Below are 13,656 nucleotides of genomic sequence, written 5' to 3' on the forward strand. Positions count from 1 at the left end.
ATGCAAAAATGTTGGACAATTATGGCAACAAACTGACAAAAAGTAGGCAATTTGAACTTGAGTATAAAACTACAAACAATAATTTTGATAATGCATTCAGTCCCATTTTATTGCTTTTAATTCCAAACAAGGTACAATGTCATGACATTCCAAGACAGATACTAACACGGTCATTGAAACATTCTTTGAAATTCCCATCTACAAGCTTTTCAAAACCTGTTGTTTCCAAGTGCATTAAGTTTAGTAGCAGTTATATTGAAAACTAGTCAGTCACATGGACAAAGACAACACAGACCACTGGCATAGGAAAACTCCAAATGTAAACTTTTGGGGGGAGAAACAACAAGTGGGAATCCCAGACATCACAAATAAAACAAGATCATTCAATCAAGATCATTCACCACATAACATATTCAAACAGTTACAAAAACATTACAGCTATAGTATTTTGAATCTGAAAATAGTCACATTTAATAGTACATTTTGTTACATTTTAGTAGACCCTCGTCCAGAGCGACTTACAGGAGCAATTAGGGTTAAGTGCCTTGCTCAAGGGCTTGTTGACAGATATCGCCTAGTTCGCTCGGGGATTCGAACCAGTGACCTTTCGGATACTGACCAAACGCTCTTAACCGCTAGGCTACCTGCCACCCCTGTAGATTTGTTTGCAGCCATTAATGTCTACAATGTGCTAACATATACAATCTTGAGGATCCAACAACTTCATCACTTCTAAAGTCTTGATGCAAATTAGGACTAAAATCTGACCAAACCAGATTCAATCATCAGTTTCTTCCCGTTGACAGTTACAATGATTAGCCGCTTCCTCTGAAAGGGAAGAAACATGAATTTACATTATTTATAATGTACATGCATATAATGTATACTGATGATTGACTTGAGATTATTGATTGATTTTGTCTTTACAATGTGGGGCATTATTTTTTATTTGCAAACTAAAATTCCCAATGGGATAATAAAGTTTAACATTTTAAATGTATGTACAGTGCCTTGCGAAAGTATTCGGCCCCCTTGAACCTTGCAACGTTTTGCCACATTTCAGGCTTCAAACATAAAGATATAAAACTATATTTTTTTGTGAAGAATCAACAACAAGTGGGACACAATCATGAAGTGGAACGACATTTATTGGATATTTCAAACTTTTTTAACAAATCAAAAAATTAAAAATTAAAAAATGAAAAATTGGGCGTGCAAAATTATTCAGCCCCCTTAAGTTAATACTTTGTAGCGCCACCTTTTGCTGCGATTACAGCTGTAAGTCGCTTGGGGTATGTCTCTATCAGTTTTGCACATCGAGAGACTGACATTTTTTCCCATTCCTCCTTGCAAAACAGCTCGAGCTCAGTGAGGTTGGATGGAGAGCATTTGTGAACAGCAGTTTTCAGTTCTTTCCACAGATTCTCGATTGGATTCAGGTCTGGACTTTGACTTGACCATTCTAACACCTGGATATGTTTATTTTTGAACCATTCCATTGTAGATTTTGCTTTATGTTTTGGATCATTGTCTTGTTGGAAGACAAATCTCCGTCCCAGTCTCAGGTCTTTTGCAGACTCCATCAGGTTTTCTTCCAGAATGGTCCTGTATTTGGCTCCATCCATCTTCCCATCAATTTTAACCATCTTCCCTGTCCCTGCTGAAGAAAAGCAGGCCCAAACCATGATGCTGCCACCACCATGTTTGACAGTGGGGATGGTGTGCTCAGGGTGATGAGCTGTATTGCTTTTACGCCAAACATAACGTTTTGCATTGTTGCCAAAAAGTTCAATTTTGGTTTCATCTGACCAGAGCACCTTCTTCCACATGTTTGGTGTGTCTCCCAGGTGGCTTGTGGCAAACTTTAAACAACACTTTTTATGGATATCTTTAAGAAATGGCTTTCTTCTTGCCACTCTTCCATAAAGGCCAGATTTGTGCAATATACGACTGATTGTTGTCCTATGGACAGTCTCCCACCTCAGCTGTAGATCTCTGCAGTTCATCCAGAGTGATCATGGGCCTCTTGGCTGCATCTCTGATCAGTCTTCTCCTTGTATGAGCTGAAAGTTTAGAGGGACGGCCAGGTCTTGGTAGATTTGCAGTGGTCTGATACTCCTTCCATTTCAATATTATCGCTTGGACAGTGCTCCTTGGGATGTTTAAAGCTTGGGAAATCTTTTTGTATCCAAATCCGGCTTTAAACTTCTTCACAACAGTATCTCGGACCTGCCTGGTGTGTTCCTTGTTCTTCATGATGCTCTCTGCGCTTTTAACGGACCTCTGAGACTATCACAGTGCAGGTGCATTTATACGGAGACTTGATTACACACAGGTGGATTGTATTTATCATCATTAGTCATTTAGGTCAACATTGGATCATTCAGAGATCCTCACTGAACTTCTGGAGAGAGTTTGCTGCACTGAAAGTAAAGGGGCTGAATAATTTTGCACGCCCAATTTTTCAGTTTTTGATTTGTTAAAAAAGTTTGAAATATCCAATAAATGTCGTTCCACTTCATGATTGTGTCCCACTTGTTGTTGATTCTTCACAAAAAAATACAGTTTTATATCTTTATGTTTGAAGCCTGAAATGTGGAAAAAGGTCGCAAAGTTCAAGGGGGCCGAATACTTTCGCAAGGCACTGTATGTATGCATGTATGTATGTATGTATGTATGTATGTATGTTTAGTAGTATTACTAAACAATATTAGAATTCAAAAGTTTAAAAACTTAATCTGAAGCACAGGTAACATTCAACAGAACAAAAAGCAAAAGAGTTCAAATGAACAAGCATTCTATGGAGACATCAGTGAAATACTACATACCCTTTACTCAGAAGTGGATCACTGTACAACTCTCAATAAAAAGTTGAGAACATTTTACAAACCTGATTGAGACTCGGTGGGGGAGCCTCTCCAGCAAGTCTTCATGAAGTCATTCACAATCAGCTCCTCACACTCTACTTTCACTTGGTATTGAGGAATAGGGAGCTTGATATTATTATCCATGCTCTGAACTGTCACTTTCAGCGGCTTATCAGCAAGGAGCTCATGAAACCCATCAAGGGCGTTGTCATCCCAGCTGCCTTCTGAGTTCTCAAATTCAGCCAGGGAACACAGAAAGGCCTGAGGAGGGTGTTCTAGTAGCTGAGGTGGAACAGACTTCAAAGACTTCAAATCAGTTTCTGACTCATTTCCATAATCCACAAAGACAACAGAGATAACATCCATTTTGCTAACAATCTGAGCTCGATACCATTGCTTGTCTTCGGCAAAGAGAGCCAGACAAAGACTTCCAGGGCTCAGGGTAGACATGAGGACTGTGTCCTTATGCTCAGAGTTTCCAATGAGCTGACAAACTTTAGAGATTTCAGCAAGCTCCTCAGAGTTTGCATACTGGCACCAGAAATAACCAGGGCCCGCTATGGAGGAGGCGTACACATCCAAAGTCTGTCCCAGGACTATATCCAGTTTCCAGAATTGCAGCTGTGTATTATGCTCTCTGTCAATCCTCTCTATCTGGGATGGCAAAGATCCAGAACTTGGGCTTTGTCGGTCAAGGTGAGTAGAGTCTCCAGCTGAACAACACATATTTAGTGAATCTGTTAGTATGATGTTCTGGTCCAGACAGACCTCCCATGTGGATCCAGTGTCTTTGATGAACTTACATTCCCATTTCCTTGCACTGTCCGCACCTGCAACTTTTTTGAATTGGCAACAAATTTCCTGCTCCAATCCTTTGTATTTAGTGTCCGCAAGTCCACTTAAAGAACAATGGATACTAAATCTTGGGTGCTCCAGGAACTGGGTGTCCAGCCTGCAAACCTTGAGGGGTGAAATGAATGCTTCATTACCAAAGTCTATGTATTGCACATGAATTTTGTCTTCTCCATTTGTTTCTAGAATGACTGCACGATACCAGGAACAGTCATCTGGAAACTCAGAATTCACCAGATCCCCTGGCTGCAGATTGACAACGTTCTTGAGTGCAACACCATCTGATTGGTCAGAATTGAGACTTTCCACAAGAGAGAACAGACACTTTTCATCCTCTACTAATTGAACAAAGAAACTTGATGGACTGTTGCATTGTGAAACATAGACATCTGATACCCAACCTGGTTTTATTGATCGTTTTGGAAGAGTTTCAAGTTTGGGGACACTCTCGGAAGGAACATTGGATCCACTTGAGGAGACTCCTGCAAGACCATTATAAGAGATTGTCCTGACTGCCAGAGTGTCTCCTGAACATTGCGTGGTGCTTGGTGATCTATCCATCACTGGAGCCTCAGTGGAATTCAATTTGGGAGTTATTTCTTGTGTAAGACGTTTATACTCAGACCGGTTCAAGGTTTCATTTGAAATGGTCATGTCAGAGGAGAAGAGCTCGTCAGCACACTCTGTTTTGCTGTGGACGTGCAAATCAGAGCAATGCAAGTAACTTCTCATCAAGTCGTTGATAACATGTTCCTCACACTCCACTTTGACCTGGTATTGTGTGGGGAGACTTTCCAGATCATTATACATTTTCTGAACTGTAACTTTCAGTGGTTTGTCAACGATAAGCTGGTAAAACTCATCAACAGTGTTGTTATCCCAGGCGCCTTCTGGGTGCTCAACTCCAGCCAGAGAACACAGGAAGGCCTGAGGGGCGCTCTCTAGTAGCGGAGGTGGAATTGACCTTATCGCCTTGAGATCAACTTCGGACTCATTTCCATAGTCCACAAAAAGAACAGTGAAAAGATCATTCGTTTTGTGAACGATCTGAGCTCGATACCATTGGTTGTCTTCAGCAAAGAAAGCCAGACAAGGACTTCTGGGGTTCAGGGTATCCATTAGGACAGGGTCCTGCAGGGCAGAGTTTACAAACTCTTGAACAATTCTTGAGATCCTGTAAAGCTCCTCAGAGTTTGCATGTTGACACCAGAAGTAGTTAGGTTCAACTATAGAGGACGCATAGACATCTAAAGCCTGGTTTTGGGAAACGCTTGGCTTCTTGTACAGCAGGGGAATCGTGTTTTCACCTGAACAAGACAGTTGTGATACATCTGCTCTGCCTGTTTGACTAGCTTCAACTAACGAATGTGCCAACACAATACCTTGATCTTCTAGACTGACCTCCCAAACTGATCCGGTCTCCTTCATGAATGCGCATGCCAGTTTCTTCTCAGCGTTTTCTGTTGTTGTAGCCTTTTTGATCATCGATGTGACATCTTCCTCCCATGTCTCTTTGTTGTTAGCATTAGTTATTCTACCAAGTACACAGTGAATACTGAACCTGGGATATTCTATGAACTGCTTGTCGAGTTGTTTCACTTTCAGGGATGGAATAATTGCTTCATTTCCAAAGTCTATGAATTCAACATGAACGGTTCCATTCCCAGGTTTGCGCCTAACGACTGCACGATACCATGAGCTGTCTTCAGGATACTCCGCATTCACCAAGTCACCGAGCTGCAGTTCGTTCAAGTCAACTGGAGTGGCATCACAAGATGACTGTGAGCCATTTAGTTTCTCCACAAGAGAGAATATATCATCTTCATCCTTTGTCAACTGAATAAAGAAACTAGAGTGGCTGTTACAGTGTGAAACATACACCTCTGTTACCAACCCTGGTTTCAAGTGTCTTGAGGGAAGGTCTGTGAGTTTGGAGAAACGACACATCTGTCCATCATGTTCAACCATGGGCTTCTTTTCAGGTTGGTCCAACAGTGACTGCTGAGGAGTAGACTGTCCAACTCTTCTTTGCGGGGATGTGAAACACATTGCAGTGCTACTGTGCTTAATTACTGTTCCCCTCGCAGCCCAATCCTGAGATGTTGGCATTTGCACATATTCTGGCAAATTCAATTTGGTCTGAAATTGATCTGCGCATCTTGAAGTAGTTGATAGTTTAGAGCTCAGAGAAGGCGATTGGACTAAAATTATTTCTTTTCCCGGTCTCACCTCTTTTAGCTTCTCTCTAACCATCTCATTTATATGTGTTGTTCCGTCATACAGTTCAACTAAAAGCTTTCCACCAGAGTCTTTAGCCACCGCTGTGATAGTAAAGCGCAGGTCTGTGGCATGCTTTTCAAACCAGCGGTTGACCTCTTGGGATACATCTTCTGGAATACCGAAAAGTCCAAATGGAACAGCTTGCACAGGAACTGACATGAGCGAGACGGCTTCTACAGGACAGGGAAGGATGTCTGATTGACTCAATGTGACTGTGTCCCCATAATCCACAAAGTGAACCTCAAGGGTTGGATGTGTTGCTTTAATCTGTCCTCTGTACCACTGGTTATCAGTGTATTTAGCAAAACAAACCGTTTCTAGTGATTGAGGACAGTTTGTGCTCTGCAGTGGTTGGTGGCAAAAATGCTGAAGATCTTTTGTCAATTTGTCATTCACATGAGAATTTCTTTCAAGCTGGCCATAGAAGTGAGCAACACTTTTTGCACTAGTTATCCACACCTTCTCTTTCCCTCCAACTTCGATGTTGTGTAATGAGAAGTTTTTCGTGTCGGGCGGGGCAGAAGAAAGTGGAGGAGATTTTAGAGGAGCTGGGGCCTTTACTCCTTTCTGAACCAGAAGTTTGCATGCACTTTGAACTGGTGTTTCAATATCTACCATATTAATCACCAAGCCTTGGGTGTCACGCATGACTGCATGTACGGTGCATTTCAATCCTACATTAGAGTCAGCAGTGGAATCTACAAACTTCTGGAACTCCGATGAGGCAGCATCACTCCACTCTGCTGGAACAGGACTTGTAGGAGTGTTCAGATTCTGCAGGAAACACTGAAAGGCCTGGGTCTTCAGTCTTCGAAACACTGGGTCCAGGGGGCGCAAATCCTGCAGAGAGACACGCCTGGTTTGTCCGTAATCTATGAACCGCACATCTACATGGGGAGACCGATCATTCTCAACAATCCGTGCTCTGTACCACATACCATTGTCATGATCCAGAGCAACACAAATGTCTCCATCAATTTGCTGTGGAGGACTGGAGGTATAATGATACTGCATTTCTTGCATAAGGATCTGAAGACTTGTACTCTCCTGTGCCATCTGGCACCAGAATTTTGCCGGACTTTCAATGCAAGATACTTTGACTTCCATGGTGATTCCTACCTGGAACCAATGTTCATTGAGGACAGTCTCTGTTGCTGACGGAAAGTGTGGAGTGGTAAGGGGATGCACACTGTTTTGTATGTCTGTGGCAAAGCTTTTCTCTGTGACTCGTGGTGGAGGCCTCTCTGACTCCAGAAGACATCTCTCTTTCACTCCAAAAAGATTGTTGATGTTTACATTGTCGTCTCCATAGAGTGTCACACAGTTGATGCCCTCTGACAAGTTGTGATATTCAAATTTGGCAATGACAGTCTTGTGCAGCAGCACAGATTTCAGATACTTGATTTCATCCACTGTCCATCCAATGCCTCTGTCCTCAATACCGTGGAGGGAGCAAACATAAGTTACAACTGGCATTCTGAAGAACTTGGCAGCCAGTGGTCTGATGTCACCCACATGGACAAAGTCCGTCTTCCCATTATCGACAAGTAGTACTTCCACAGCACTCTCTGATCCAATGTCCTGCTGTAGCAGAGATCGATACCACTTGCCATTGCTCCCCCTTGCTGCACATGGAGCGCCTGAGGCCGTCTGTCTGGCCTTGCAAAAAGTAGATCTTCCTTCATAGTATTCATTAATCTGCTCAGAGAGTTTCTTCAGCTCCTGAGAGAAAATTGAGAGTTTGCAGAAGATACGCTGTGGGTTTATCACCTCTGTGACTTCCACAGTCTCAATGAAGTCTGTTAGCAGTTCTGGATAGAAGAATTGTTGAAACTTCTCAATTTCTCTCCCAGCATCAGTCCGTTTGTGTGACACTGTAGGTGGCAATGTCTCTGTGGAGGAGACCTGACTCTTTGGAAAGTTCAGAGACGATAGAACAAGTTGTTTGAACTTGTCACTGGGAAGTTTTCTGGCAAAGCCGACTTCATACATATGTTTGTTAATGATCGGAATATAAAGGAGGACTGTTCTGTCTGGCATCAATACATCCTGAACCATTCCATTGACCGTTTTGCCGCAAAGAGAATCCAAAAAATCTGAGGCTGTTGGAGTCCATTTGTTTTCATGGGATAAGGGGGATACATTGGCAAGAACACAGAACTCCACTTCTGGAGGTAAAAGAAAACAGTCATTCTGACCCCATGCTAAGGTGTTGTTTGTAGCAACATGAGCTCTCCCTTCATCAATGAGAAACACATTGTAATGATGCCCATGTCTAGAAATGATCCTAGCTCTGTGCCAGGTTCCATTCAGATGAGCTAGACACAAGTCTCCGGGGTTTCCTTCTGATTCACAAAACCTCTGTCTGGGAATCTGAACCCTTCTCATTTGCTGGTAAGCATGTTGCCTTTCTTGATCAAAGTTTCCCCATAATTCCACTAGAGAACAGATAGGATTTAGGTTTACCCTTGTAATGAGAACTGTGACTTGGGATCCTGGAATTGGCAATCCAGGAATGGAACACATTTTGAGTAGAATTCAGGGCAGGTCACAATTAACCTGGGAATACAAAAAAAAAATTAGATATGTGGATGGTAGGCTACACAGGAAGTTGGTGGAGAACGGGCTCGTGGTAACGACTGGAGCGGAATAGTATCAGTTCTGCCATTGTTATGAGCTGTTCTCCCCTCAGCAGCCTCCTGTGTTAGGCTACCCCTTTTACAATTACATTAAGTAGACACTCTAGGCAGAGCGACTTAGTGCGTTCAACTTTTGCAATGGACATGTTTTTTAAATATATGGTCATCCATATGATATGTACTTTCGTATAATTTCTTTGATAATATATGACAAAAATATATATCTTGCATATGGGACTGTTTTTGTTCAAAACTAAATTAGGAACAAATCAATGCTTATACATAGTAGGCTACCTTGATCATGAGAAGATTTTAAAAAGTATGCACAACACAATGTGATAGGTTGCCACTTAAAACAGATGGAAAAAACACAAATTATAATTGCAAAAAATAGTTATCGAAAGCACTCTTTTATCCCCAAGTCGTCTCTTCACTGTTGACGTTGAGACTGGTGTTTTGCGATAACTATTTAATGAATCTACCAGTTGAGGACTTGTGAGGTGTCTGTTTCTCAAACTAGACACTCTAATGTACTTGTCCTCTTGCTCAGTTGTGCACCGGGGCCTCCCACTCCTCATTCTATTCTGGTTAGTGCCAGTTTGCGCTGTTCTGTGAAGGGTGTTGTACACAGCGTTGTACCAGATCTTCAGTTTCTTGCCAATTTCTCGCATGGAATAGCCTTCATTTTTCAGAACAAGAATAGACTGACGAGTTTCAGAAGAAAGGTCTTTGTTTCTGGCCATTTTGCGACTGTAATCGAACCCACAAATGTTGGTGCTCCAGATACTCAACTAGTCTAAAGAAGGCCAGTTTTATCTGGTTCTTTAAATCAGGACAAAATTTTTCAGCTGTGCAAACATAATTGCAGAAATGGTTTTCTAATGATCAATTAGCCTTTTTTAAATTATAAACTTAGATTAGCTAACACAACATGCCATTGGAACACAGAGGTGATGGTTGCTGACAATGGGCCTCTGTACACCTATGTAGATATTCCTTCTTTTTTTAATTCTTTTTTTTTAATCTGCTGTTTCCAGCTACAATAGTCATTTACAACATCAACAATGTCTACACTGTATGTCTGATCAATTTGATGTTATTTTAATGGACAAAAAGTGTTTATCTTTCAAAAACAAGGACATTTCTAAATGACCCCAAACTTTTGAACGGTAGCATGCATATATATACACACAGTTGAAGTCGTAAGTTTACATACACCTTAGCCAAATACATTTGAACTCAGTTTTTCACAATTCCTGACATTTAATCCTAGTAAAAATTCCCTGTCTTAGGTCAGTTAGGATCACCACTTTATTTTAAGAATGTGAAATGTCAGAATAATAGTAGAGAGAATGATTTATTTCAGCTTGTATTTCTTTCATCACATTCCCAGTGGGTCAGAAGTTCACATATACTCAATTAGTATTTGGTAGCATTGCCTTTAAATTGTTTAACTTGGGTCAAACGTTTTGGGTAGCCTTCCACAAGCTTCCCACAATAAGTTGGGTGAATTTTGGCCCATTCCTCCTGACAGAGATGGAGTAACTGAGTCAGGTTTGTAGGCCTCCTTGCTCGCACACGCTTTTTCAGTTCTGCCCACACATTTTCTACAGGATTGAGGTCAGGGATTTGTGATGGCCACTCCAATACCTTGACTTTGTTGTCCTTAAACCATTTTGCCACAACTTTGGAAGTTTACTTGGGGTCATTGTCCATTCTGAAGACCCATTTGCAACCAAGCTATAACTTCCTGACTGTTGCTTCAATATATCCACACAATTTTCCTCCCTCATGATGTCATCTATTTGGTGAAGTGCACCAGTCCCTCCTGCAGCAAAGCACCCCACAACATGATGCTGCCACCCCCGTGCTTCACGGTTGGGATGGTGTTCTTCAGCTTGCAAGCCTTCCCGATCTTTGTCCCCATGTGTAGTTGCAAACCGTAGTCTGGCATTTTTTAATGACGGTTTCACAGCAGTGGCTTCTTCCTTACTGAGCAGCCTTTCAGGTTATGTCGATATTGGACACGTTTTACTGTGGATATAGATATTTTTGTACCCATTTCCTCCATCATCTTCACAAGGTCCTCTGCTGTTGTTCTGGGATTGATTTGCACTTTTCGAATCCAAAGTAAGTTAATCTCTAGGAGACAGAACGAGTCTCCTTCCTGAGCGGTATGACGTCTGCATGGTCCCATGGTGTTTATACTTGCGTACTATTGTTTGTACAGATGAAGGTGGTACCTTAAGGCATTTGGAAATTGCTCCCAAGGACGAACCAGACTTGTGGAGGTCTACAACTTTTTTTCTGAGGTCTTGGCTGATTTCTTTTGATTTTCCCATGACGTCAAGCAAAGAGGCACAGGTACACCTCCAACTGACTCAAATAATGTCAATTAACCTATCAGAAGCATCTAAAGCCATGACATCATTTTCTGGAATTTTCCAAGCTGTTTAAAGGCACAGTCAACTTAGTGCATGTAAACTCCCGACCCACTGGAATTGTGATACAATGAATAAGTGAAATAATCTGTCTGTAAACAATTGTTGGAAACATTACTTATGTCATGCACAAAGTAGACATCCTAACAGAGTTGACAAAACTATAGTTAACAAGAAATGTGTTGAGTGGTTGAAAAACGAGTTTTAATGACTCCAACCGAAGTATGCAAACTTCCGACTTGTATATATATTTTTTGGGGGAGGTCAAATATTTGGGGGCACCTGGCATCCATGAATACACGCCATTGGTTATTAGCTAGGTTTCCATCCAATTGGCGACAGATTTTCATACGAATATTCTAAAATTGGCATATATCAATATGCGCATTATCCAACCAGAGATGTGTTGCCATCAAACTGACTTGTTGTGGATAAAAAGCTGTGCGCGATGAAGTAGTACACATACATACATTCCCGTTAAATTCCCATGTACCAAATGAAAAATACAAGTTAAATGGGGTTCATTGCATTTTCAACTGAGTTATGTAGCGAATGTGCCCACTCTGGTGTTGGCTCATGCGCTCTAGCCAACAGATCGCAGATACAGTGCGGGTAGACTACATTATGATGTTATTATGGATAAGAGCGATATTATTTGTATTTGTCAAATGGCAGCCAAGCATCAATCATTATGTCACCAGAATAATATTATTGTAAAGCAACATCAAGCTCATCACCTTGCACATTCACCACCAAGTTCATAATTTATTTGTATTTTTTAAATTTTATTTTACCAGGTAAATTGACTAAATTGACGGAGACTTTTTCATGCGTCACGTAATTAAACCTCATGAAATGTTTGGAGGGGAACGTGACCATGAAAAGAGAATGGAGGGCGTTTTCCATGCGGAGTTTAAAAGCTCGTTCACACAATTTTAAGACTGTTCAGATTTATATCATTACATTCGTACGTGCGCAGACTTTTCATAAATTGTTGCTGCAGACATTTACCTAAAGGTTATAATTGAGGTCCCATCCCCATGGTCAATCAGCTGAGTAAGTTCCATTACATTCAACATTCGTGACAGATCAGGAACGTTTAGGTTTTTTGACTATATAAATATGCGTGACTATATGCTGTACACAATGCCACATTCAGGAAAAAGTAACCAGTTTGAGATGGTCAAACTGGATGTCCAAGCGAGGTGTGCTCTGTCATTCCACTGTGAATGAAAACTTCTGCTATTTGACGTAAACAATAAGTCGAATTAGTTCTAATCAGTTAGAAATTCAATTATAAATTCAGAATAAATCCTTACCAAGTTTGATGTAACTCATGTTTGTGAACATTTTGTATTTCCTCATCGCAATCCAATTGGAATCAACCATCACATGCAATGGACGCCAAATAATGAGTGTTTATAGGAGCCAGTCTATGGGTGGGGGAGCGCCATATATTTATTTCGACATAGCATCATTGTATATGACTCATTATGGTGTCTGTGAGCATGGGCCGCGCCATTGAGGCCATCTCCATTGAAGTAGTCAGTTTTCTGCTTTTACTACTTCTATGAGTTGGCAAACTAACTGAAAGGGTCCACACTGTCACCTAGTGTGTTTGATCAGGTATAAAGCAAAGGTTGGAAACATTTACTGGCACCTTCAGTTATGGAATGTTTGCTCAGGAGTATAATTCATTGGTTGATCTCCACCTGATGATCCTTCCTTAGCTCATAGTTAGTCCCACCCAGTTGACTACTTCAAAATGGTGAAAGTCCTCAATGGACACTGCCCATACTAAAATGGACACTGCCCATACTAAAATGGGCTTTTGGGCACTAGAGTGTACTATCTCTATGGGGTGTGTGTCACCTGTTGTACACACAGATGCAAATGTATACATTAATAAAGTGCATGAGCATGTTTACAACCCCAAAAAATTATAAGAGATGATTCAGAATCTACTGGAGAAACGGGAGAAAGACTCGGCACACTTCCTTCTAATTTATTTTAATAGTAGCTGAGATGTCGGTCAATAGACCTTAACCAGACCATGTAGAACCTTTTTAACGGTGCGACTCTGAATGCAGCTCATATCTGACCGTTGCGCGCTCCTGGCAACAAACCAACACAAACGGGTCGGTCCTCTAACCTATGTGAAGCTAGCCAAAATAAGGATTAGCCACAATAGTGGAATTTGCGGTTCGACCTTCAAAATAAAGGTCTCTAATTTTCATTGATACAAATAGTGGAATCTTGCCATATTTAGACTAGATAATGTTAAACAAGTTTGGAAAGTTATATAAATTCAACAAAATCAGTTGATCGCACTGTGGATGTGTTAGATTTTACAATTGCATTGGTGGTATACTTATATTTCACTACAGCCTTACCTATGAATTGTGGATTTATGAAATGGGGTATCAGTCTACTCAGTGACACCCACAGAACACAACTGTGAAGAGTTTACACTAATATGAGCATCGTAGCTCAATATTGCTGGATTCTGAAACCACTGTGAAGTGAGCCACATTAAGCTTACCAGTCAAACTATTATGTATATTTGACATTCATATT

The 13,656-nt window shown here is 41.1% G+C and overlaps 1 protein-coding gene across 1 annotated transcript; it reads right to left on the reverse strand.

Annotated features, from left to right (window-relative positions):
* Positions 1–93: 93 nt before the first annotated feature.
* On the reverse strand, positions 94–12,599 carry LOC112256925 (tudor domain-containing 6). The gene is made up of 3 exons (XM_024430511.1): positions 12,399–12,599; positions 2,891–8,558; positions 94–828 (listed from the first exon to the last, which is right to left on the reverse strand). Exons 2-3 carry the CDS (start codon positions 8,523–8,525, stop codon positions 779–781), a joined length of 5,685 nt encoding a protein of 1,894 aa, XP_024286279.1. The 5' UTR covers positions 8,526–8,558; positions 12,399–12,599; the 3' UTR covers positions 94–778.
* Between the last annotated feature and the right edge of the window lie 1,057 nt (positions 12,600–13,656).

Source organism: Oncorhynchus tshawytscha, linkage group LG08 (genome assembly GCF_018296145.1).
Source record: "Oncorhynchus tshawytscha isolate Ot180627B linkage group LG08, Otsh_v2.0, whole genome shotgun sequence".
Lineage (NCBI taxonomy): Eukaryota > Metazoa > Chordata > Actinopteri > Salmoniformes > Salmonidae > Oncorhynchus > Oncorhynchus tshawytscha.

Excerpts from the sequence above, each read along its gene's own strand:
- LOC112256925 (XM_024430511.1), bottom strand. The coding sequence starts at position 8,525 with ATGTGTTCCATTCCTGGATTGCCAATTCCAGGATCCCAAGTCACAGTT. Across the intron at positions 829-2,890 it reads CCCCACCGAGTCTCAATCAG|AGGAAGCGGCTAATCATTGT; the intron begins GTTTGTAAAATG and ends CTTCCCTTTCAG.